We start from the raw sequence: 24,647 nt of genomic DNA on the forward strand, positions 1-24,647 counted from the left end.
ACACAGCGTATCGAACTAACCAGAATCAAGACAGACTTCACTGAAAGTCCTGCCTTATCTTCCCCACCCCTATACTTGATAGATCTATTTGTAACCTTATGTAAGTCATGTTATCCCTTTGGATCTCCATTTCCTAAATATACAGTAAAGAAGATAAATCTTAACCCTACTTTCTTTGGATGGTACTTGTGAATGCAAACCAGATGACACACATGAAAGCACTTTGTAAACGAAAGCAACCTATAAACAGGTTGCTCCATTCTCATAACTCCTAACCACTTCTCACCAAGGGTTTTAGCCCTGGGCCAAAAGATGGATAAAGGGGGAAGAGAGGGAAGGTAGATATCTATTCCTGGTTCAATCCCAGGTTATGTAGTTCCAAGTAGGAATCAGGAGATAGCATCTGAGAAGGCAGGAGAATAGAATGGGAACTTATATTTATTAAGAACTCACTAGATGCCAGCTACTAGATGTTGCCTTATATTTATCTCATTTAATCCTCACCACATCTCCAGTAGGTAGATACTAGTGACCCCCTTATTTATACAAGGAAACCAGGGCTCAAGGAGTTTAACGTGACTGGCCTAAGGTCATACAGCAAGCAAGTAGCCAAGCCAGCCGCTTAGCCGCTTACCCATGTCTGTCTGCCAGTTGGGACAAGAGATCTTCACAGAGATGGTTTCCCACATTCTTGCTGTTTCATCCTGAGTCACGAATGCGGCTGTAGGATGTATTCCAGTAAGCCTCAGGAATAGCTGCAGTAATAATGAACATCAATTTCGGTGGTTCTGGAAGATTGTAAATGAAAGCCTTTAGTTCAATAAGATGCTCCTCCATTTACTGTGGGATTATATCCTGATACATCATCATACATTGAAAATATCGTAAGTTGAAATGCATTTAATACTCTGGTAAACCCATTGTAAAGTCAAGAAATCATCATAAATCCAACTATCATGAGTTGGGGACAGTCTGTATTTGAATATGTCAGGATAACTTCTGAGATTGTTTTTAAAGAGGCCACTTTTATGAGTGGTAACATGATAAAATGGAAGGATCCACCAAGTTCTTATTCTTGTGCTAGCTATTGGACTTGTGGTGGATCAAGCCATTCTGTGCCTCAGGTGGTTGTGCATAAAATGGAGCTAATACTGACTTTTCGCACTTTTCTGTGTGTTGTGAGATCAGATGACTTGCTAACGTGCTGGTAAATTCGGGATATTACTCTGGTCACCTATAAGATAGGGCATTGAAAGCAGGGGATTTATGAGGGTAAAACAAACACTAAAGCCCCTGTGATAAGCTATCTTTCCTTCCTAGTCTGCCTTCCAGATGTTTTGTTCAGTTATCTATGTACATCTCAACAAAAGCTGATTAACTCTCTCAGTCATCAGTGTCTAACTGTTATTAATGCTCAAGCTGATCAAATTACAATGCCACAGATCCTACTTATGCTGTTAATATTAGATTTTGGATTCCGGTCTATAATGAATGATTTTTCCTCTATGTATTGGAAAAATTGGTTAGCAGAGTTCATAAGAAAGTTTAATTAGCAGGCTGTTTGTGAAAATAGCGGCTGTGAGTCATCATTCAGAATGAACTAACAATTCTCAGGCTTGAATTTGTTCTTCTGTTCCTTGAGGAGCCACATAGGATCCTTGTGTTTGGGAAGCTGGTGTCCACATGTTGCCCATTTGAATAGCACCATGTAAAAAACTAATTACCGAAACATCAGATTTTAAAAACCAGAGAGGAAGAGGAAGTATAGGGTGTTTGCATATATGGGTATGTGTATCTGTGTCTGCTGAGGGAATATTTCGGGCCTAAGCAATCCAGCACTGTGCTAGACAGGAGAGCCTAGTGATTAAGAGCTAGACTGCCTTATCTACTTCTCAGTCTTACCATTTACTAGCTGTGTAACAGGCAAGTTCTTAACCTCTCTGGGCCTCAGGTTTTTCATTTATAAAATAGGGATATTGGTAGGATTATTATGAACATTAATTTATGTAAGCTACTCAGAACAGTACCTGGCATATAGTAATGTAATTCTTACAGCAGTTCTGTGAGATATAGGTATTACTAGTCCCATTTTATAGATGAGGAAACAGACTCAGAAAGGTTAACTAACTTATCCAAGATCACACAGCTTCTAAGTGGCAAAGTTGAACCAATGTTTGACTCCAAAACCTCTATTTTTATTTACTATGCTGTACTAGCTTCCAAGGTCATATGTCTAGTCATTAAGTGTAGGTACTGTGTGTTTATGTGTGTCAGCGTATATATGTGTGTACCTATGAGATTGTGCTCCTGCTTGAATATCCATACAGTCATACACAATTGTTTCGTGTTTTTTTCCTTGGGTTTTTGGTTCTTCTACTGAAAATCTGGGAGCTCACTACTCACTGACTACTCACACAGTGAGCTAGAACCAGACTTGTACCAACATGAAAATGTATCTTCAGATGTCTGACTCCCGTCCCCACTATGCATCACTGTCCTGTGTCTAGATTATCCCAGAAGCAAGACTGTATGATGTCATCTGAGAAGCCAAATCATAGACTGTTACAGTGAAAAGAGACCTTAGAAGTATTCTGTGGCATCTAGGCGCGATGGTTCATGCCTATAATCCCAGCACTTTGGGAGCCTGAGGTGAATGGATCATAAGGTCAGGGGTTCAAGACCAGCCTGGCCAAGATGGTGAAACCCTGTCTCAACTAAAAATACAAAAAAAAATAGCCACGCCTGGTGGCGGGCTCCTGTAATCCCAGCTACTCGGGAGGCTGAGGCAGAGAATTGCTTGAACACAGAGGTGGAGGTTGCAGTGAGCCGAGACCACGCCACTGCACTCGATCCTGGACAACAGAGCGAGACTCCATCTCAAAAAAAAAAAAGTACTCTGTGGCTTGGTCTTATTTTTGACTAGCCCTGTTGTTATCTCAGAAACTATAGTTCAACTTTGGGGACCAGATCCCCCACCTTAGGTAAAAATCTTGAGACAGTCCTGTTTCAAAGGGTAATATTCGTTTGAGGATCCCATCTAAGTCTTTCCCAAAGGTGCTTAATTGACCACATGAGTTTGAAAAACTGAAGTGAACCAGGTTTAAAAGGGGTTTCTTGGCTGGGTATGGTGGCTCACGCCTGTAATCCTAGCACTTTTGGAGGCCGAGGCAGGCGGATCACTTGAGGTCAAGAGTCCAAGACCAGCCTGGCCAACATGGCGAAACCCTGTCTCCACTAAAAATACAAAAATTAGCCGGGCATGGTGGTGGACACCTGTAATCCCAGCTACTTGGGAGACTGAAGCATAAGAATCACTTGAACCTGGGAGGCGGAGGTTGCAGTGAGCCGAGATCACGCCACTGCACTCCAACCTAGGTGACAGAGTGAGATTCCGTCACCCCCCAAAAAAGTGGGATGCTCTTTTTATCATTACTTCTCTGAACTGTGCTAACATGACTTCTCTAAACTGTGCTAACGTGACTTAAAAGGAATGGTGTAATATGGAGCATTATCCAAGGAACCTTTTTCCCTATGGCATTTTGTATACTATTCTTTCCAAGCAGGGAGAGAAGAAATGAGCTCCTTGGAGGATAAATTTGAGGGTAGGGGACAAGGAGGCAGTTTGGGACAGTTCCTATCTGATGACCTCATTTGTTTCATTAAGAAAGAGGGGAGATCCTCTATTGCCCCAGTGTGGGCAAGTAAAAGCCTTGGTGTCCTGGTACAGTCTCAGCTACTCCCAGGAGGAACAGAAAATGATCCCATATGGATCCAAACTCTAGCGTCAGCACAGTCTCATCTCACACTAGGCATTTTTTTGAAAATTATTGAATACTGAGCACATTCTGGCTATGATTCAAACCTTGGGTTTATTTGGTGTCCTGACTGTCTTAGTGACATTTCATTTTCCATTGCCTGAAAGAGCTGAGCCATTAGAAGGTGTTCACATTTTGCAATCTCACAGGTATTCCGGGGCACTCCTTCATTTTCACATCTGCCAGGTACTTGACTCCATGTAATGAAGCTGGTCATTCTTGCTTGCATTCTTCCATTCTCCAGGAATCCCCAGCTTTTTAAAAAACCAAAGAAGATGATTTTTCCCTCATTTTCTACCCTAAAGACCTATTCCTGCATGAGTTGTTCTTGGGTTTTTATGTTTTTATTTTGCCTTCTTTCCCACCTGTAAGTTAAAAAGCGATGAAAAGGGAAAACATACTTTTGTTTCTTATTTTTTTCTTCTTCATGGATCTGGGAATTTCTTTCTTTTTAAACATTTGTTGAAATCATACTAAGATGTTAAAGCATGGTGGTGAGCTTCATGGTACTTTATTATCAGCAAACTCCTTGGTGATAAGGACACAGGTGTTCATTTCTGCATTTCACACAGATATTAGTCGTAAATCCAAGGCCAGAGAACCCCTAAGCATTATTTCAGAAAGGAGATGCTGACAGAGGTATTCAGACAAAGTCCTTCAGCTAACATTTGGCATCTGGACTTATCTCTGTATGGACAAGTTGTTTATCTCATCTCCTTCAGTGAGAGCCATGAATGTCTTTTACTTTGAATAAGGCAGTTTTAATGGATTTATATTCAGTTAATGTTTATGAAGTATTACTCTGTGCCAGCCCCGCTCATATAACTCATCTCTTTTGATCTAAATCCCAACATGATATCAGGAGCTTCTACATGCCCTTTGTAAGAATGGTGTCTGGTGGGAGTTTTAGAAGCCATTGTCTTAGTGTTAAATATAGCAGTTCCTTTCACGCACAGACGTTTCACCCACAGAAAGTCTCATTTTGCCCAAAGGCTAATTACAGTGTATGTAATTAGTATTAACCTGATAATTTTTTCTACCTCTTCCTCCTTTGTTGCTAAACCCTCGTGGTTAACATCAGATGCATTGCTGGAATCACCTGTTGGTTTTCATCCACTTTGGGTGGAACATCTTGTCTATCTGACATCCAGATCTTTGTTTCATGAGAGTAAGCCAACCAAGACTTAAGAATTCTGGTTCATTTTCTGGCTAGCTGGGAGTTTGCCAAAATCCTCCTCTTTTTTTTCAACTCTTGTTAAAAATATTTTTAAACGTGTGACTATTCTTTCCTGTCTTATAAGAATATTCTGAACATAATTTAATTTAATGTTGCTTCAATTAAGAATCTTTCATTGCCCCAGGGTCATCAGTCTGAATACTCCTTCTTTTTGTATGATAAATGCTGAAGGTGAGATAGTTGTCACTGAGGCTTCTATTGTCCTAGTGCACTACTTAGAAAATCTTTTCCTTTTCAGTTTTTTTTTAACCAAGTACTTGATATCACCTTTTTATCTTACAGATTTCCTTTCTTTTCTGAACAAACAGAAGAAAAATCTGGCTCAGATTAGTTCAGGTTTTTGTTTATTGAGGTTTACTTTTGAAATGTATATTTGCAGACATGTCATTTGGAGCAATTTATTTTATATAACAAACCAAAAAGGCGGGGGGCGGCCAGGGGGAGAAAAAACCACCTTTGAGAAACAGTTGGTTGGCCTTTCTTTGTTTTTTAAGGCAGGGTCTCCCTCTGTCACCTAACCTGGAGTACAATGGCAGCATCATGGCTCCCTGCAACCCCGACCTCCCAGTTCCAAGCAATCCTCCTGCCTCAGCCTCCCAAAGTGCTGGGATTATATGTGTGAACCACTGCATCCAGCAGTTGGCCTTTCTTAATGAATAGTGTAGCTTTGTAATTGGTCCTTTCTGCTTTGGGGACTGCTAGAATTGAGTGTATATCTCTGTGCATTTTCACGTGCAGAGACATAATTTTACATCTATGTGAACGGTTTGGCCTACCTTGTAGGATTGCCTTAGAGAATAGATAAAATTATAGAAATAAAGTGTTTAGTATACTGACTGGCACTCAAATAATGATAACTGTTTTTGTTACTATTCATTCACTTGTTGAATTCATTCGTTCATCCACCCATTCAACATAGATTTATTGAAAATCTACTACATGCCAGACACTGGTCATAACAAGATTCATGTGGGTCATAATAAGACTCATGCCCCCCTTCCCTTAAGGAACTTAAGATCCATTGAGAAAGACATTCAGTTCAACAAGCTTATATTAAATACCTACTGTGGGCCAGGCACTTTGCTTGTTGCCATCTTGATGCCATATGATGAGTATAAACATATGCTTAGGATTTCCAGAATACACCCTCTGGAAATAACCAAGGACTGGCCCAAGTAATTTTAAATACTTTGGGAACTCAAAATAAGGGAGACTACGTCCTGGGTTTGTTGTTGTTAGTTTGAGCCCAGACTGGAGTGCAGTGGTGTGATCTCGGCTCACTGCAACCTCTGCCTCCCGGGTTCAAGTGAATCCCCTGCCTCAGCCAACCAAGTAGCTGGGACCACAGGTGCATGCCACCACGCCCAGCTAATTTTTGTACTTGTTGTAGAGACAGGGTTTTGCTATGTTGGTCAGGCTGGTCTCGAACTCTTGACCTCGAGTGATCCATTTGCCTCGGCCTCCTAAAGTGCTGGGATTACTTGTGTGAGCCACCGTTCTCAGCCAGTCCTGTTTTGTTTTGTTTTTTTAACAATGTTGTTGGCAGAGAGCAGACACACTCAAAATTACAGATGCCTAAATGATTCCTGAATTTCTCCCAGAGATATAAGGAGACCTCATATACACATCCAAGAATGGATTCAATTTAGAAATGGTATTGACAGTAGAGGTTGATATTAACAACAAGTGGAAGTGATGACTATAAATTTCGTGACAGTTCTTTCTTCTCAAGGAATGGGTACTCATTGTGTCCTCTCCTTCTGGAATGCCCTACTATACCTGTTGCCTTTGACTGCCTATTGCCTGGCTGCTCTTGTCAATTTTTTCAAATTAGTCTCAATTCAGATATTACATTCTCCAGAAAGCCCTCTCTCTTCTCACCATTGTAACACTTAACTGTACTCTACTATCATTGATAATTCATGAATCCGACTTTTATACTAGATCATGAGCTCCTTGCTTCTTTCTTGGTTCTCAGTTTCCACATCCGTAGAAGGGATTTGAAGGTGATTGATACTAAAGTCCTTTCCAAGACTGTCATTCTATGATGCACCAAATCCAGTTTGAAAGGCACAACCAGGCTAGGAGATGGGAATGGGATACTTTGGGATATATATTGGAATTAAATAGGAGAACAAAGACTTGGAGAAGGTACTGGAAAAACCCATGCTCTCTCGCCAGGTAGAGTGGCTCATGCCTGTAATACTAGCATTTTGGGAGGCTAAGGTGGGTAGATCACTTGAGGCCAGAATTTCAAGACCAGCCTGGCCAACATGGCAAAATTTCATCTCTACTAAAAATACAAAAATTACCCAGGAGTAGTGGTGCATGCCCATAACCCCAGCTACTCGGGAGGCTAAGGCATGAGAATTGCCTGAACCCAAGAGGCAGAGGTTGCAGTGAGCCAAGATCATGCCACTGCTCTCCAGCCTAGGTGACAGAGTGAGACTCGGTCTCAAAAAACAAAAGAACCGCATGCTCTCTCAAAGTCTCAGGCATGATATGCTATGTCAGGGCAGGTATTTAGCATACATATGAACACAAATTCAAGAAACCAGGGCACAGCAGAAAGTGCACTGGCTCTTGAGTCAGATGGGCCTGGCTGCTATTTTCTAGACAAGTAACTTTGGGTAAGCTACTTCTGCCTCTGGGCCATAACGGGCCTTAGTTTCCCTTTCAGTAAAACAGATATCAAAATGCCTACTTCAGAGGGTTATAAAGATTATATAAGTAATGATGTAAATAAAGTGCTTGGCCCAGAATAGGTGCTCAAAACATATTCGTATTATTTTTATTTTCTCAGTTAGAAATAAGGATAAACTGAAACCCACTATGAGCATTGAGTCTAAAATAAATATAATTTAGAACGTTTGAAGGGATCTTATGGGTCAGTCTTACCGACTGGTGTTACTACAAATCTACTATTTCCTCTGACAAATACTAGGTCTGGCTTCTGTTTGTTTCTAGTCATGGGGCTCTTACCACCTCACAAGACAGCCCACCCCTTATAAAAGCATTATTAGAAAGTTCTCGTTTTATAAAGGCAAAAATCTGTTTTTTCCCCACACAGCAAGTCTATCCCTATTTTCCCACTGGCATTTCAAAATAATAGAAGGGGCTTTGAGGTCAGGCATAGTGGCTCATGCCTATTTTTCCAGTGCTTTGGGAAGCCAAGGTGGGAGGGTTACTTGAGGCCAGGAGTTCAAGACCAGCCTGGGCAACACAGCAAGACCCTGTCTCGACAAAGGGCTTTGGGTACCTCTAGAGTCTTCTCTTCTTCAAATTAAATGCCCACAAGTGTTTCACATGTGTCTTATGGGATCGGGTTCCTCTTACCAACTTCCTATGGACACGGGTGAGACTCTGGTAAAAAAGATTTTGCTAATTTTCCTGGTCCTTTTATGTTTGGTATTTGGGAGACTAAAGGTGGTTAAGAGAATGTAAATACCCATTTGAATAGATAATATCCATTAATTTACCCAACAGACACATAGTGGACATCCAATAATGTCACGGGCCCTTTGTTAGTTCCTGGGGGGACAGAAATGAATAAAGCATCAACTTGTTCCCACATTGCTCCCAGTCTAGTGGGGAACAGAGACACATTACAAGACAGTTTTAAAAGGATATGCCAGTGAGAATGTTCACCTGATCTGCAAGACTGAGGGGAAGGGGCCAGTGTAGTTTTTTCGTATATGTCTTATTCAGCAGTATGGTAATTCAGATTGAGGAAACCAAGGGTGCCCTTTCCTCTTTTCAGTCATTTCACAAGTGTGATGGTGGATTGCCCTCACATCCACTTGTGCCGTTGCTCCAACATGCCAAGCATGTTCCTGCTTCAGGGCCTTTGCATGTGAGATTCCCTCTGCCTGGAATGCCCTTTTGTCTGATAGGAGTGACTGGCTACCACGTTTCAGTCACCCCAGCCCTTTCCCTCAGGTCTCTGCTCTCACATCACGTTAGCAGTGAGGCCTTACCTGACCACTTGTATTAGTGAGAGTTCTCTAGAGGGACAGAACTAATAGGAGAGAGATATATATATATAAAAAGAGGAGTTTATTAAGTATTAACTTACATGATCACAAGGTCCCACGATAGGATATCTGCAAGCTGAGGAGCAAGGAGAGCCAGTCCAAGTCCCAGAACTGAAGAACTTAGAGTCCGATGTTTGATGGCAGGAAGCATACCGCATGGGAGATTTAGGCTGGGAGGCTGGGCCAGTCTCTCCTTTTCGTGTTTTTCTGCCTGCTTTATATTCTATGGCAGCTGATTAGACTGTGCCTACTAGATTAAGGGTGGATCTGCCTTCCCCAGCCCACTGACTCAAATGTTAATCTCTTTTGGCCACACCCTCACAGACACACCTAGTCCAGGATCAATACTTTGTATACTTCAATCCAATCAAGTTGACTATTAACCATCACAAGTCCACCCCTTGTCAACTTGAACCCATACACATCTCTTGAGGTCATACATAATCTTTAAATAAAGACAATAATAAGGTCATGATTATACCTAACATAATTATGTTAGGTGTTTGTGTGTTCAAACAACCAGAAACACACCAATCCCCAACCCAAATTCCATTACAATTACATACAGTTAACAATACTTAAATGCTGATATGAAGTCAATAAATCTTATGTTGCATGATAAAGGAAAAGGAAATAAAATAAAGATTTTTCTTAGTACAAGTGTATACCTGCACAAACATGTTTTTAGCAGAGAAGGAGGAAATACTCATGACAATTACAATCTCTGTTTCTGCAGCTGGTCATGTGATCATAGCTGGTATTGATGACTACCTTCTACTACCCATTCTGTATTCCCTTTGTCTTCAGCAAGCACCTCAGCAGATCATGTTTTTTTTTTTTCCTGGAGGAGTAGCCCAAACCTTCATTCCTGAGGGATCTGGGCCATTTGTAGTCCTGCCTGGATTGGGCTGTTGTAGTTTCCTTAATCACAGGGCATGTAATACTAAGAGATACCCTACTGGATCTCCTGTATTCCATGCACACTTTTCTTTACCTTCATAGACTGATTTCATCCTGATAGTCCGGGTCAATCACCCCAGCCAACACTGTAACTTCCTTCTTAGCCTGTTGTCTTAAAGGTAGGAGGAGCCCAAGGTGTCCAGGCGGCAATCTTAATTTCCAGTTTAATGGAATCATTGTTGTGTCTCTTGTTGGCAGCATTCCACAATCTGGAACTAAGACCTCTAGGCCAGCAGAACATAGTATTGCAGGAACAGGAAACAAAAATTTTGCTAGTGGATCACTAGGAGTGATGGTGAGTGGTGCCGCTTCCACTCCCACCCCTTGATTCCTGGAATTGTGAATTCTGGAGCTATGGGAGAAACAGTACCATATATCAGATGCTGATTCAGAGCATACATGGCCTTCTGGAGAACTTTTCCCCAGCCCTGCAAAGTATCGTCACCTAGTTGGTGTTGTAATTGTGACTTCAAAGAACATTCCACCATTCTATCAATCCATTTGCTTCAGGATGATGGGGAACATGGTAAGACCAGTGGAATTCCATGAGCATGAGCCCACTGCTGCACTTCTTTAGCCATAAAGTGAGTGCTTGGTCAGAGGCAACGCTGTGTGGAATACCATGATGATGGATAAAGCATTCTGTGAGTCCACAGATGGTAGTCTTGGCAGAAGCATTGTGTGCAGGATAGGCAAACCCATATCTGGAGTAAGTGTCTGTTCCAGTGAGGACAAACCTCAGCCCTTTCCATAATGGAAGAGGTCTAATATAATCAACCTGCCACCAGGTTGATTAATCACCCCCAGGCTGGCTAATCACCCCGAGCAATGGTGCCATATCAAAGGCTTGATGTTGGTCTTTGCTGCTGGCAAATTGGGCACTCAGGAGTGGCTATAGCCAGGTCAGCCTTGGTGGGTGGAAGTCCATGTTGCTGAGCCCATACATTACCTCCATCCCTGCCACCTTTGTTCATAGGCCCATTGGGCAATGACAGGGGTGGCTGGGGAAAGAGGCTGAGTGGTGTCCACAGAATGGGCCATTCTGTTTACTTGATTATTAAAATCCTCCTCTGCTGAGGTTACCCCTTGGTGAGAACTCACATGGGATACAAATATCTTCACAGTTTTTGACCACTCAGAGAGGTCCATCCACATACCTCTCTCAAAATTTCTTTGTCACCAATTCTCCAATCATGCTTCTTCCAAGTCCCTGACCATCTAGCCAAACCATTGGCTACAGCCCACAAATCAATATATAATGACACATCTGGCCATTTCTCCTGCTATGAAAAGTGCACATCCAGGTGCATTGCTCAAAGTTCTGTCCACTGGGAAGATTTCCCTTCACTGTTGTCCTTCAGGGATGTCCTAGAAAGGGGCTGTAGTGCTGCAGCTGTCCACTTTTGTGTGATTCCTGCATATGGTGCAGAACCATCTGTAAACCAGGCCTTAGTCTTCTCTTTCTCTGTCAACTGATCATAGGGAACTCCCCATGAGGCCATTGGTGCAAGCTGAGGAAGAAAAGGCAGGGTAGCAGGAGTGTCCCCAGCTTCATTAGGATCTTCTCACACATCCCCATTCCAAGTTTGAGGGTCCCATTCTTTTCCAATCAATGCCCTCACTTTAGCAATAGGTACCTGGTGACGCTGCGCATGCATCTTTAGTTGCAGGTCAGCCACTCACATGATAAGAGCTTGTGTCTGTTTTTCCACAATTTCAGCTCTTTCTCTATAGGAGATAAGACTCTCACTCAGGGCAATCTTAGCAGATTTGAGGCTCAGTATCTGCTTCTGAAGCTGGGAGACGGAATCCCTGAGTTCATCATTTTCTTTCATCACTGTGTCCACTGAACTTAGGAGCAACCAATCGGCTTCGTTATGTTTCTTGGTTCTCCACATACAGTCAAAGGTATTATATATAGAGTCACTAAACTTGCCTTTCATGAGCGGTGAGTCAGGAATATCAAATGCATTTATTTTGCATAACTCTCTAAACAGTTCACACCAAGGACTACCATTGTTCTCCATACTATTAGAAATAGAGTCCTTAGGATATTTTAGGGTCTAATCATATTAAGCAGCCAACTCAAGAAACCCCAAAACCAACAAAAGAACTCTATCCTTAATATTGTTTTCCTCTAGAACCACTCCTAAAACCAAAATCTGTATTGGTCAGGGTTCTCTAGAGGGACAAAACTAATAGAATAGAGATATATGTATATATGTAACAAGGGGAGTTAATATTAAGTATTAACTTACATGATTACAAGGTCCCACAATAGGATGTCTGCAAGCTGAGGAGCGAGGAGAACCAGTCCAAGTCCCAGAACTGAAGAACTTGTAGTCAGATGTTCGACGGCAGGAAGCATCAGCATGGGAGAAAGATTTAGGCTGGGAGGCTGGGCCAGTCTCTCCTTTTTACATTTTTCTTCCTGCTTTATATTTGCTGGCAGCTGATTAGATTGTTCCCACCAGATTAAGGGTGGATCTGTCTTTCCCAGCCCACTGACTCAAATGTTAATCTCTTTTGGCAACACCTTCCCAGACACACCTAGGATCAACCTTCAATCTAATCAAGTTGACAGTATTAACCATCATACCTATTTAAAAATCACAACTCCACCCCTACACTGCCTTTCCTCCTTCTCAGCTTTATTTTCTCCCTGCAACTCACTATCATCTAACAGATGTCATATTTATTTGTGTATTTCTTGTCCATCTCTCTCAACCCCAATCAGAATATAAATCCAGTGATGGCAGAAACCAAGTAGGTGAATGGAATATGCCTGGCACATAACACATGCTCACTAAGTATCTATGGGATAAATGTAGTACTTGGATTCCCCCCTCAAGTTGGAATATCATCCATGTGATAGGGGAACGCTATAAAAACTCTGCTTTATCTTCAAAGCCCAGCTCAAATGTATCTACCTCCATGAAGCCCTCCCTACTCTTCTCAGTCAGAATCAATTTCAACTTCTTCTCTGTTCTTATATATAGCTTTAAAAGAAAAATACCTGTTATATGTATTTTTTTTGCTGGGCTATAATTAGTTTTTATACCTCTCTTTCCCTTCTACATTATAAGCTCTCTGAATGCAGAAACAATTTTTTGGTCATTTGGGAATCTACCCATAGTGTCTAGCATGTGGTAGGTGTCAGTTATATGTGGGATTTGTGTGCCTGTTATATGTGGGATTTGTGTGCTCCAACGTAAAAGAAAGGCATCAGAATCAGTCTCTACCTTCAAAACGGTAGCAGTTTCATTGAGGAATAACATTCACATAGGCAGTAGTGTCAGGCAGTATCTCATGGGGCATGAGAGAAGAAGGAAAAGGAACCAACATCTATTGAGCATCTGTTATATGCCAGTCGCTTTAGATGCATTATCACTTTTATTCCTCCTATTAACCCCTTAAAAAAACGTAATATTAATCCCATTTTATAAATGAGATTATTGAAGCAGAAAGAGGCAAAGTCGGAATGGAAAATTTGGGGGCAAAAAGAAATAGCATATACCAAGAAATCTGGAGAGCTTTCCCATCAGAACTTCCCTTCTCGGTTACCATGAGTTGGGTGTGTAGTATCTCCAGAAACCAAAGCACAAGAAGGTTAATTAAGCTTAGCCAGAGTCACACAGCAGTAAATTGAAGAACTGGGATTCAGACACACGTCTGACCAACTCCAAGTCCCTTTCTTTCCAGTGTTTCTTGTCATACTTTAAACTAGTACTTCTTAATCTTTCATGTGTATTTGACTTACCTGAGGATTTTGTGGAAATACAGGCTTTGATTCAATAGGTCTGGGATGGGACCTGAAGATCTGCATTTCTCACAAGTCCCTAGGTGATGCCAGTGACGCTGATACAGGAACCACACCTTGAGTAGCAAGGTTTTAAACCATACTTAAGCTGGGCATGGTGGCCTGTAATCCCAACATTTTGAGAGGCCGAGGCAGGAGGAGCGCTTAGTTTGGGACCAGGCTGAGCAACAAAACAAGACCCAATTTCTTAAATAAATAAATAAATTTAGCCAGGTGTGGTGGCATGTGCCTGTAATCTCAGCTACCCTGGAGGCTGAGGTGGGAGGATCAGGAGCCCAGGAGTTTGAGGCTGCAGTAAGCTATGATCATGCCACTGTACTCCAGCTGGGGCAATGGAATGAGTCAAAAAAACAAAAACAAATACAAAAAACCTACATACTTAGTTTGAGGAAATTGTGTGAATGACCAAAAGAAAATAAATCCTCTGACTAGTTGGCTGTAGTAACACTGGGCTTGCAGGAAAAAAGCCAAGACTCATTGTAAGCCTCGCAGAGGTGGGATGGGATGGAATAGTCAGAGGTGCTCTAGAACCCAAGGCATCCCCAGTCAGTGTGTTACAAAGGAAAAGAGACCCACAATGCAGGGTGAATGCATCCCCTTGAGTACCTGCCTGATGCCAGACACCCTGCTGGACACTTGCACTCAGGCCAGCCCCTGCAGAGAGAAAGCATGAACTGAGAGATCCAACAGACTTCAGTTTATTCAAATTCTAGCCTTGGAGCCTACTTGCTGGTTGACTTTGACAGGTTATTTAACGTTTCTCAAGCCTCACTTTTCTTATCTGCACAGTGGGCCTGATGATACCTATTTCACACAGAATTAAACGAGGTAACATTAATAAGCCAGTTAGCACAGTGCCTGGCACAAAGTAGGCACTAAATAAATAAATTGTAGCTGCTATTAGTCCCAATGTTAATGTAATCTTCACAGTGATTCTTTGATTGTGAGAATTAAGGGATTATCCCTATTTTTCCAGATTAGAGAGCATGCTGATAAAGCTTAAATGACTTAACCAAGGTTATACAGAAAGTAGTTTTGAACCACACGCACATTGATACATGTGCAGTAACAACCATTCATCTGACCCTTTCTTGGGTGTGTTTGGGTAGATCTGAGGCAGCCGAAAGCAGGAAAGATGTCTCAGAATGGGCAGTGAAGGAGTCCTAGGATATGGAGTTGGCTGCAATTAACCTAGTATGTGGATTATCGTCATGCAGGTGATCTTGAGGTGACTGGGGATTTTATCATGTGCTTTGAGAACAGGATTTCAGCCTGAGCTAGGGGTTCTACATCCATAAAAATTCCTTATTCAACTCAGAAGTTTTCAACAGCAGCTACCCATATGGCTGCCTTCTCAGGGGATTTGCAGATGAGGGGAGTAACTATTCAGTTTCTGGAGAGTGATAGTTTTTAAAGAGAGAAAGAGCAAGGTGTGCAGATTGGCAGTGCAGAAATGCTGAGGTTCCTTCTGGCCAGCTTCTCTCTGCATCCATCAACCATGAGGATGTCAGGATCCGAATAATCCCCAGGACCCTAAAGGCAAGGAAAAGCTGCGTCTATCCAGAATGGCTGGGAAAATAAAGGGTTATAACCAGCTATGCGCTCAACATTTTCTAGAGATTAAATAAAACAAAAATGCTTAACACAGACCACTGGAGATAATTTACTTTTTCATAGCTGATTCAGAAGCCTCTGACATATTTCAGGGCCTCAGAATCATTGTTATTATAATAACATTGTAGCTCAAATGGAATAACTGGTTATGGCAGAGGGTACAGTATTTGAAGTCAAAAGATCTAGACCAGAAGATCAGCAAACTGCAGCTCATGGGCCAAACTGGGCCAACTGCCTGTTTTTCTAGATAAAGTTTTATTGGAACACAACCACACTCATTTGTTTATATACTGTCTACGGCTGCTGCACAATGGCAGAGTTGTCAGGGAGCATAAGACCTATCAAGCCTAAACTATTTACTGTCTTGCCCTGTACATAAAAAAGTTTTCTAACCCTTGATCCAGACTAGGATCTAGCTCTGTGATCTTAGGCAAATCACCATTTTCTCTGAGCTTCAATTTCCACATTTATAAAATGATGATTATCTCTCACACAGGGTTGTTGTGAGAATCAGATGCATAGAAGGATGGGAGAGCATTCTGTACACTCAGAATCTCTGTGGAAAGGTGGACAAGGGTGATTTTTGTTGTTCATCTGACCTGTGGCCAGAGGAGAACCTACCCAGGACATTCCTTGTTTGTGTTTTATTTTCCAATCCCCAGAGTCAGTTTGTTGTGTTTTTTCTTTCTTACAAATCCAAAATTAATTCCCCGGGTACCTCCTCTTTTCCCCTTCTTCCCCCAAACTTAGAAAACATTCCAGTCATATGCTTTCAGAAATGGAGGATTAGTACAAATGCATACATCCATTCTTTCATTTATCAAGCATTTGTTGATTACTTACTATGTGCAAGGATGCAAACTTGTAGGAGCTAGTTATTATGAGAAGATGTGTTTGGTTTCTAAGGGGAAAATTTAGATATACAAATTATTATAACAGAATAAAGATGTTGCCCTTTCATAGTAGGAGGAGACATTGTGTATTTGTGTTGTGTGTGCATGTGCCTATGCTTTATAAAATGTTGAAGTTCAGATTTAAGAACAGCTTGTTAAACACAAAAACCTGTTTAATTCAAAATACTCTCAGAGTATTTGAATTAAATTTGCTTTAAAGTGTAGCCATTGTGTATAGCAGTTTTCTCTTGGAAAGTACATTCTGAATTATAAGTTTTCATCTCAAACTGCCAAGAATGTATTTCCTGCCCATGCATGGTAACTGGGGACCACTCACCCATGCCTGCTGGAAGGATTATTAGGCACTGGTCACAGTAAGGGTTGTGGGTCACCTGGGCACCAAGGAGCCAAATGTTCACTATAGTTTCTAAATTTTGGAGACAGTCTTAATTTCATAACATCTTATTTTTTAAATAAATATGATTCAATAAACATAACTTCAGTGATTTCCTTTTTAGTTATTCAACTTCCCATCAAAATAAACTCATAAATTGGGAATAAAAATAAAGTTTGTTTTAATTTTATGTTCTGAAAATACCGTTGCCATTCCTGTATTCTCAAATCTTGCTACTGCTGATAAAGGGAGAAGATGTAGATATTTGGAAAAAAATGAATAATAAAAACATATTCTTTCCGGAATGCAGATGCATACACACTAGCTCTAGGCTCCGGACTGCATCCCTTAGGCCCTCCCAGTATAGGATTTCTCTTGGTCCCCATAGAAAAAGCGTTGGTATTTTTCGTGAATGTGTTTCATCTATTTTTTTCTAGATACACTTACATACAGAACCGCAAATCTAAAACCCATCACCAATAAATATATGGTAACCAAAATTAAAACATTAAATTTTTCCTCATTTTACTCTCCTCTACTACTGAAATAGTTTCTAAAAGAAGTAAAGCTTGGATTTTTATATTTTCTACTTAGAGATTTAATCCTCTCTAGGGCATGTTAAAAGAGAATGCTTAGATCCATAGAGTATTTTTTATTAGACTTAGCTGGACTCCTATGATGGTGAGAACCATGTTAAGAAAACCTGTTCATGAACTAGGCTAACCACAGGTAGTTTCATTGTGCTGCCAGTTTATCTCATATCTTTCAATTCACAGGCAAGTTTTTCTGCCTCTGTCCTTCTCTTGTTCAATGCAATGTTCTGTTTTAGAGCTTGCAGTTTGTCACTTTATATCAAGGAGAGTCGTCATCTTTTTTTCCTCCTCCTTTCTGAAACGATGTTCATCTGTTTTTTTTCTTTTTCCCAAAAGCATCCTCATTCTTGATGTTAAATGCTGTCTCTCTCTAAAGCTAGAGCAGGTGATGATAACACAGTTGTGCTAATTGCAGTCAGGAACTAAGGTGATGGTGGATTTGGGATTGATACAGGCAGGTGGCTTGACATGATACATCTTGCTGGACAGGGCTCCTTTCCCTCACTTGACCTTCAGAATCTTCCTAGGACTTGAACGTGTTTTCCTTCCTCCAGAAGCAAAGGTCTAAAACAAAGATAAAATATAGAATGCAAAAATTACAGCCATTATTTATTTTAGATTTTCATCAATATATGAGTAATTTTAGAAAGATGGATAGTGTATCAGGAGCATGTACCACTGGTAAGCATGATTCCTCCACATATATTCCATCAGTATAGTAAATCAAGTACTATTTCAATGTGAGTTAGGTCTAATGTTTGCTGTTAAGTGGTGAGTGTTTTGTTTATATTTTTCATAATTTATTCTAATTTTACACAAGTTAAATTGGGCTGGATAGATTGACCATCTGATCAGTTTCCTAGAACTTATACATAAGGTTTATCATTGAGATAATTGTTTTAAAAATGCTCTTTAAAAGCAGCTTAACTTGGTGAATGACTGTTTTTAAAAAGTGATTATAGGAATACTTTAGTACAGCAATTTTTAAAGCTCCTTGCATATGCAACGTAAATATGACTGAGAAATCTGCATGATGAAAATTGATTTAATTAGGCGAATTATTTAGCTAGGTTTGATGAGGTGGAGCCAAATTTAGGATAAATGATATTTTTAAACCAATGAAATTAGTCTTTGTATTTGCAAAATGAAATTTCTTGGAACATGTGGCAGGGTCTTCTAATTCACCACCCACCCCCCCACACACACACACCACTCACACACCATACTTACACAGTGAGATGGAAAGAGAAGGGTCCCAGCAGCTGGCGTGCGCCCAGCCTTCTCTCCTTCCTCTTCAGTTACTAATCCTGGCTGGTGAAGGGCATGTCTGGTAAAGTTTGCCCCTGTCTTTCTTCTTCTCACCCTGTTCTTCCGAAACAAAGGAATATCCTAATGGAAGGTGTTGTCATTTTGGGTTTTCCATTTGGGGGTTAAATGCCATTGAGCTTTCTTGTGATTCTCTTTGCTCCATCCTATAACAAAGTCACCCATTTTCTGATCCAGAACCCAACTTGTTTTCCCAGGTTTCCTCCTACAACCAACACAAACACAGACATTTACCAGCAAAACAGAAGCTGTTGGAAAGATTTTTTGGCCGCTGAAATGGGCTCCTGTCACCAGGACATGGCAGGCTTTTTGCTGTATTATCTCCCAGCCCTGGCCCCGGTACTCCAAAGAGAGCTTTATGTAATCAGTCTTTGCTGACATGTGACGTCCTGTCATTTTCCTCCCCTTCGGCTCTGCTGCCGCCCACAAATCAATAACATTGCCGAGGAAGTTCAAGCTGGTTTTGCAGCCACCCCAAGCTCTGTGTTTCTTAAAGGGTATGTCAGAAAATGTAAAGTTTCCTAATGATATTTCTGGCTGATGACACATGGCAGAGCTGATGGACTATTTATAATCAGTGGCACGATTGCAAGCACATTATTTTTATTTCACTTGGAGGGAGCCCTGTCACTTGCTACCTCTCTTTGCAGACAAGTTGATGCCATCTCCACCTGAAGTAGCTAAATCCTCTTGCAGAGTGTGTTTGCACTCTTCCCTTTGTTTTAGGAGCTTCCTAGCTCTTTCCAGTAGAAACCCCCTCTCCTTTTTCTTTATTGGTCTTTGGCTCAGGGGATGATGAGAGTAAAGAAATGATTTGTAGCAACTGCTTTAAATTCTAGCCATGCCTACATCCTTCACTATACACCTCTCCAGTCTTAGCTACTCAAATCTTGCTACATCCCTCTGGGTGTGGCTGCCATGACCGAGGCAATAGTCCAGCACTCGCCCCAAATATGCTCTGCTCAGCACAGGCCTGAGCAGAGCATAGCTGTCTTTTGTTGAGCACCTACTCCAGTCTAGGCAATGTACGTGGTAGGCATTTTGTATACAATCTCTCACTCTCTCAAACCTACCTGAGGTAAGTGCAGTCATCTCCAGAATAGTAATTAGAGGTGGGAGGGGGAGAGAGATTAAATGACTTCTTTACAGAGTCACACAGCTGATAGGGAAAGCTCTAGGACTCCAGTTTAAGTCTCTTCTGACAAACCACACCTGTTCTCTTTCCACTACCATGTCCTGCCTCTTCCTGATTATGTGGACACTTGTATATGTCTTGTGTTGCTGTGCAGGGGTACTTACCCAGTTTTAGCTTGCACAGCTCCTAAAGTTTAAAAGCCAATGAGAGTGAGAGTTGGAGGAATTGGAAACCTCTCAGTCTGGGGGTAAACCCTGGTGTAAGAGGAACTGTATACCAAAGGAGAGTTTTGACTCACTGCAGTGGGAAGTGTTACCTCTATAAAGATACTGAGCAAGCTCTCTCTCTCTCTCTTTCTCTATCTCTGTCTCTCTCTCTCTCTCTCTCTCTCTCTCTCTCTCTCCCCCTTTCTCTCTCTCTTTTTAATATTTCCACAGGACAGAGTTTAGGGTATGGATTTGTTAACTATATTGATCCAAAGGATGCAGAGAAAGCCATCAACACTTTAAATGGACTCAGACTCCAGACCAAAACCATAAAGGTAAGAGGTGATGTACTGGCCCCTGGTTCAGGAGGCACTGGTTAAATTTCGTTCTGTTGATCTAATAAATCCAGGCTTTGTGGGGGCTGGAAGCAGTGCTCTTGATTTATTCAAAGAACATTTACCATCAACTGTACTAAATGAGTATTACAGAAGAGTGAGGTGAGGGTTGAGTAGAGGGAAGGGACCACAAGCTGTGGGACCTCCAGTTAAGAGGGCAGATGGGATATTTGGGATTCAAGACCCCATCAAGAGGGCCTCTGCGCCTGAGTCTGCAAAGATGGCCGGAACTGAGCCAAGGGAAAAAGCTGAGGCGAGGAAGCTGTTCCAGGCAGAGGAAACAGGGCATGCAAAGCTGTGAAAATGTAAGATGTTGTGAGCAGGACAGCATATAAATAGTGTGGCCTAAGTTTGGATAGGAAGGTGAAAAGATGAGGATGGGAGGTAGCAGGGCCGAGTCAGGAGGATTTGTGTGCCAGGCTGCAGCTTGGCTTTACCTAAGGGTGGCTAGGACTCTCCTAATCGAGACTGGAAAAGGGAGCGTTAGTTAGAAATAAACACACCAGTGTAATAGGGAGGGATAGGTACTATAATAAAATCGATGAGAACATAGTATGGGAACAACAGAAAAAGTAACATTTCAGCAATCTGAAAATAATCAGGTGGGTAGATAATATCTCAGGAAGGGTTGTTTTAAGTTAAAAAAGAAATACAATAACCCAGAGCCTGCTCTTCCAGAAGGAGGTTTAAGTTTCTTTCACTGGATAGTCATGCTCTCAGTTCAGACTTCACTTGTGGGATCCTTCAGGAGGTAGTGCTGTTTGCCTTGGGGATTCCCTTGGGCAGCCAGTGGTGGTCTAGTGGATGGGGTCTGCCTCCTCCTTGGCCTTCCTTCCCTTTCTTCCCCCACCTCCAGGCAGCATCCTGTTTAGGGGCAGCTGCCAGCCAATTAATGAGTCCCCATCTTTCATAGCCTATTAAACTGCAGGGAAGTGTCTCCTGGGCGCTCTTATCCTCACGACAGCAGGTCTGACGCAAAGTAGGACAAAAGAGAAACCTCTCCCAGAATGGAAATCTATAGATGGCACCAGCTCTCAGCATCTGAAAACACAAAACCAGAACTTTTTAGTCCAACAAAGCTACTTTTCCAACATCCAGCCTGATAGAGGAGACTACTGGTATAAGATAATCTTAGCTGGAAGGTAATCAAAACAAAGCAAAACCTTTCTCTTTTTAGAATATGTGATTATCTATCTTTCTTTTTTAAGCAGCTTTACTTTTGCAATTGAGTTTAGCTTATTTCTAAAGTTGATTGCTTTCCCTGATCTCATACAGCCTGGTACACAAAGATCCCAAAATGGACCCGATTCAGGCTGTCTCAGTCTATGCTTAGAATCATTTCCTATGAGTTCTCTAATGGGGAAATAATCAAGAGTTGTTTAATTATGGGGTAGTCCTCTGAGAGGCAGGAGGATTAATTTCTTTCAAAGGAAAAATATACCTATTTTCATGCTTTAAGTAAAGACTGGATGTGCATGTCACCTGACTCTTTGATGAGGTCACTCTAGACCTAGAGCTGTATTTGTAGGTTTGATTGATTTTCTGTGCTATCTAGTTCAGCATTAGAATGTCAGACGTTTACTCTTCCCTTGACAGACACCCTGACCTTGAACTGAAAAAGGTACTTTTCTTTACAGTTTTCTTGAAACCCCAACTCTTCTCCAGGGGCTTAGGATCAAATAATCAACCTTCTATTCTGCTTTTTTTTTTTTTTGTTTTAAGTATTCCATAAGGCCATTGTGGTTTCCCCAAAGACTGAGTAGATCTGGTTTTTCTAGTCTCAGGAGGTACCCCCTAGCCCATCATGCCATCAGATGCTTTATCTAAGTGGATCTTAGAGACAAGGAACATTGATTATTTTCATTCTGTAAAGAGCCAGTCTGCCTCCTTCTGTTATCTATATTCCTTTCTCCACCCCCCCGACATCCACCCTGTGCTCAACCTGCATCAAAACGCTGCCAACACATTTGCACCCAGTGATAATGTGGGCTTCTGAGGCACTGTAGGATTCAAAATGCACGATGCCACGGCTGAATCAATAATTTCCATTCTCCACTACGAATGAAAATTTAATGTGCAAACCTGGGGATTTCAGCCCTTTCATTAAAGTAGTTTATTTGCCATACTAAAAATTAAGTTTGAGTGATAGGTTCCTTTATTAACTTTTCTTCCCTTTTCTAAGGGGACACAATGTTTAAGGTGAAAATCATATTAAAAGGAAGAAAAAAGCAAACCCCTTTTGTGTGCTGTTTAATAGTCTCATCATTTATTAATTTTTTTAAATTGCTTTTTTGTCTTTCAGGCCACTATTTACCTCGCTTCAGTTTGCTTTGATAAGTGACTTGAGATTTATCTCTTTGCTCTGACACCCATGAAGGAATAGATAACTTGCCTATATGGAAAATAACAAGTATCTTCTTTGGAAATGTGCATTACAGAGGTCTCAGGACCATTTAGTGCATGTTTGTGAACTTTTGTCAAATTTCTCTTCTCCCTCCTTTTCAAATTTCGGGAGTGCTTTTTACAAAACACTCTAAGTGTACTGCACAAAATAGGTTCAGACAAACCAGTAGTTATTTCCAAAGCTGTGAAGGTTAACGATTAACAGCTGGATTCAGGGAAGGTTCTGGAAAGCTCTCAGGGAGTGGTGGAGACTAGTGAGCAGTAAAGAGGACAGCTATTCTGCTGCTGCTGCTGCTAACTGTTTAAACCCAGATTGTTGCCAGGTCTACCGATTGTTCAATATATATCAAAATCTAGATTTTTTTTAATGCCAATTTCCCAATTTTTAAAAGCTAGAAAATAACTCAAAGAATTTTAAGAATTATGTGGGTGGGCCAAACAGAAAGTAATCATTGACCTTTTGACAGGCAGTTTACAAAACCCCCCCCCAACTCATCCCCACCAAAAAAAAAAAATGAATTCAAATTTAAATATGAAAACATTGTTTTGCCAATTGGTAGTGAATGGCTCATTACAGGGCCACTACAGGCTGAGCATCCCAAATTGGAAAATCTGAAACCCAAAATGTTTCAAAATTTGAAACTTTTTGAGCACCTACATGACACCCAAAGAAAATGCTCATTGGTGCCTTTCAGATTTCAAGTTTTTAGATTAAGGATGTTGAATCAGTATCATGCAAATATTCCAAAATCTTAAAATCTGTGGTCCCATTTCTGATAAAGTTTTCTGAACCTGTACTAGGAGGTACCCACAAATGATGGTTCCCTGTCAACAAATATCCATTTCCCTTTTATTAGGGGCAGTGTTATGTGACTGTGTGTGAATACTGACAGCATTCAGAGGGCAATCCAGACCTCTGTTCTCCAGGTACATGCAATCTAGGCATCGGCACAGCACTGAAGCACAGAAAGAGCATGATGAGTAATTAAGCTCCCAATGCATAGTGTGGATGGTGACTCTAGGGGAATTGTTCATCGAGTTATAACCTCTTTAGTGAAAGAAGTTCCCACCACACATCTTGGAGATCAGGCTCTGAGACATGAAGTGACTTGTTCAAAGCCATACAACAGGCCAGCAGTGGAGCTCAAGTTAGCTTCAAAACAGCCTCTGAAGGATTCTGCCAGAAGAGGAGTTGCTTAATGTGTTAGCATGAGCTTGAAACAATAATAATAAATAATAATAGTAATGCTAACTTGTAGTGAGTATTCACTCTGTGTCCAATACTGTTATAACCCTTTTACATGTTTGATATCATTTCATCTTTGAAATATCCCTGGAGCTAGGTTAGGTGCTTTACACACATCAACTCTTAGTTCTTAAAATAGCCCTGTCAGGAGGCACTATTAGCTCCTTTATACAAATGAGAAAACTGAGGCCCAAGGAGGTTTAGAGACATACCCAGGATCACGCAATTTATAAGTGAGACATGGAGTAAGAAAAAATGTTTTAAAAATAACTCTCTGGCAGTAGGTTGTAAGTGTTGGAATGTCACACTGCCTGCTTGCTCAGCAACACGTGCATTTTCTGTGAGGGTGTGTGGGTGTGTATTTGGCTCTGTGCACATATGGGTTATACTCTCTGACATGGGAAGGAGATATAAAAAGCAAACAAATGAATTGTGTGGCTCCTTCAGGTTCTTTAGTAAACAGACATGGCTCAGGGCTTCTGCCATCAACCTAGGGACAGAACTGACTTCATTTCTTCTTGGGTCCCTGCTCTCCAAGCTCTGTGCCAGGTCCTTGGATTTAGGTGAACCCTAAAT

The 24,647-nt window shown here is 41.2% G+C and overlaps 1 protein-coding gene across 12 annotated transcripts in view; it reads left to right on the forward strand.

Moving 5' to 3' along the window:
- ELAVL4 (ELAV like RNA binding protein 4) overlaps nucleotides 1-24,647 on the forward strand; it is a 99,422-nt gene that overhangs the window by 51,956 nt on the left and 22,819 nt on the right. For all 12 annotated transcript variants that reach the window (XM_012434843.2, XM_012434842.2, XM_012434841.2 and 9 more), the window contains exon 3: nucleotides 20,259-20,362. In XM_012434843.2, the coding sequence (XP_012290266.1) occupies nucleotides 20,259-20,362 (104 nt within the window). The remainder of the gene's footprint in view (nucleotides 1-20,258; nucleotides 20,363-24,647) is intronic.

The sequence above is a fragment of the Aotus nancymaae genome, unplaced genomic scaffold (assembly GCF_030222135.1).
Source record: "Aotus nancymaae isolate 86718 unplaced genomic scaffold, 86718_ANA_hifiasm-v0.15.2.pri h1tg000007l, whole genome shotgun sequence".
Lineage (NCBI taxonomy): Eukaryota > Metazoa > Chordata > Mammalia > Primates > Aotidae > Aotus > Aotus nancymaae.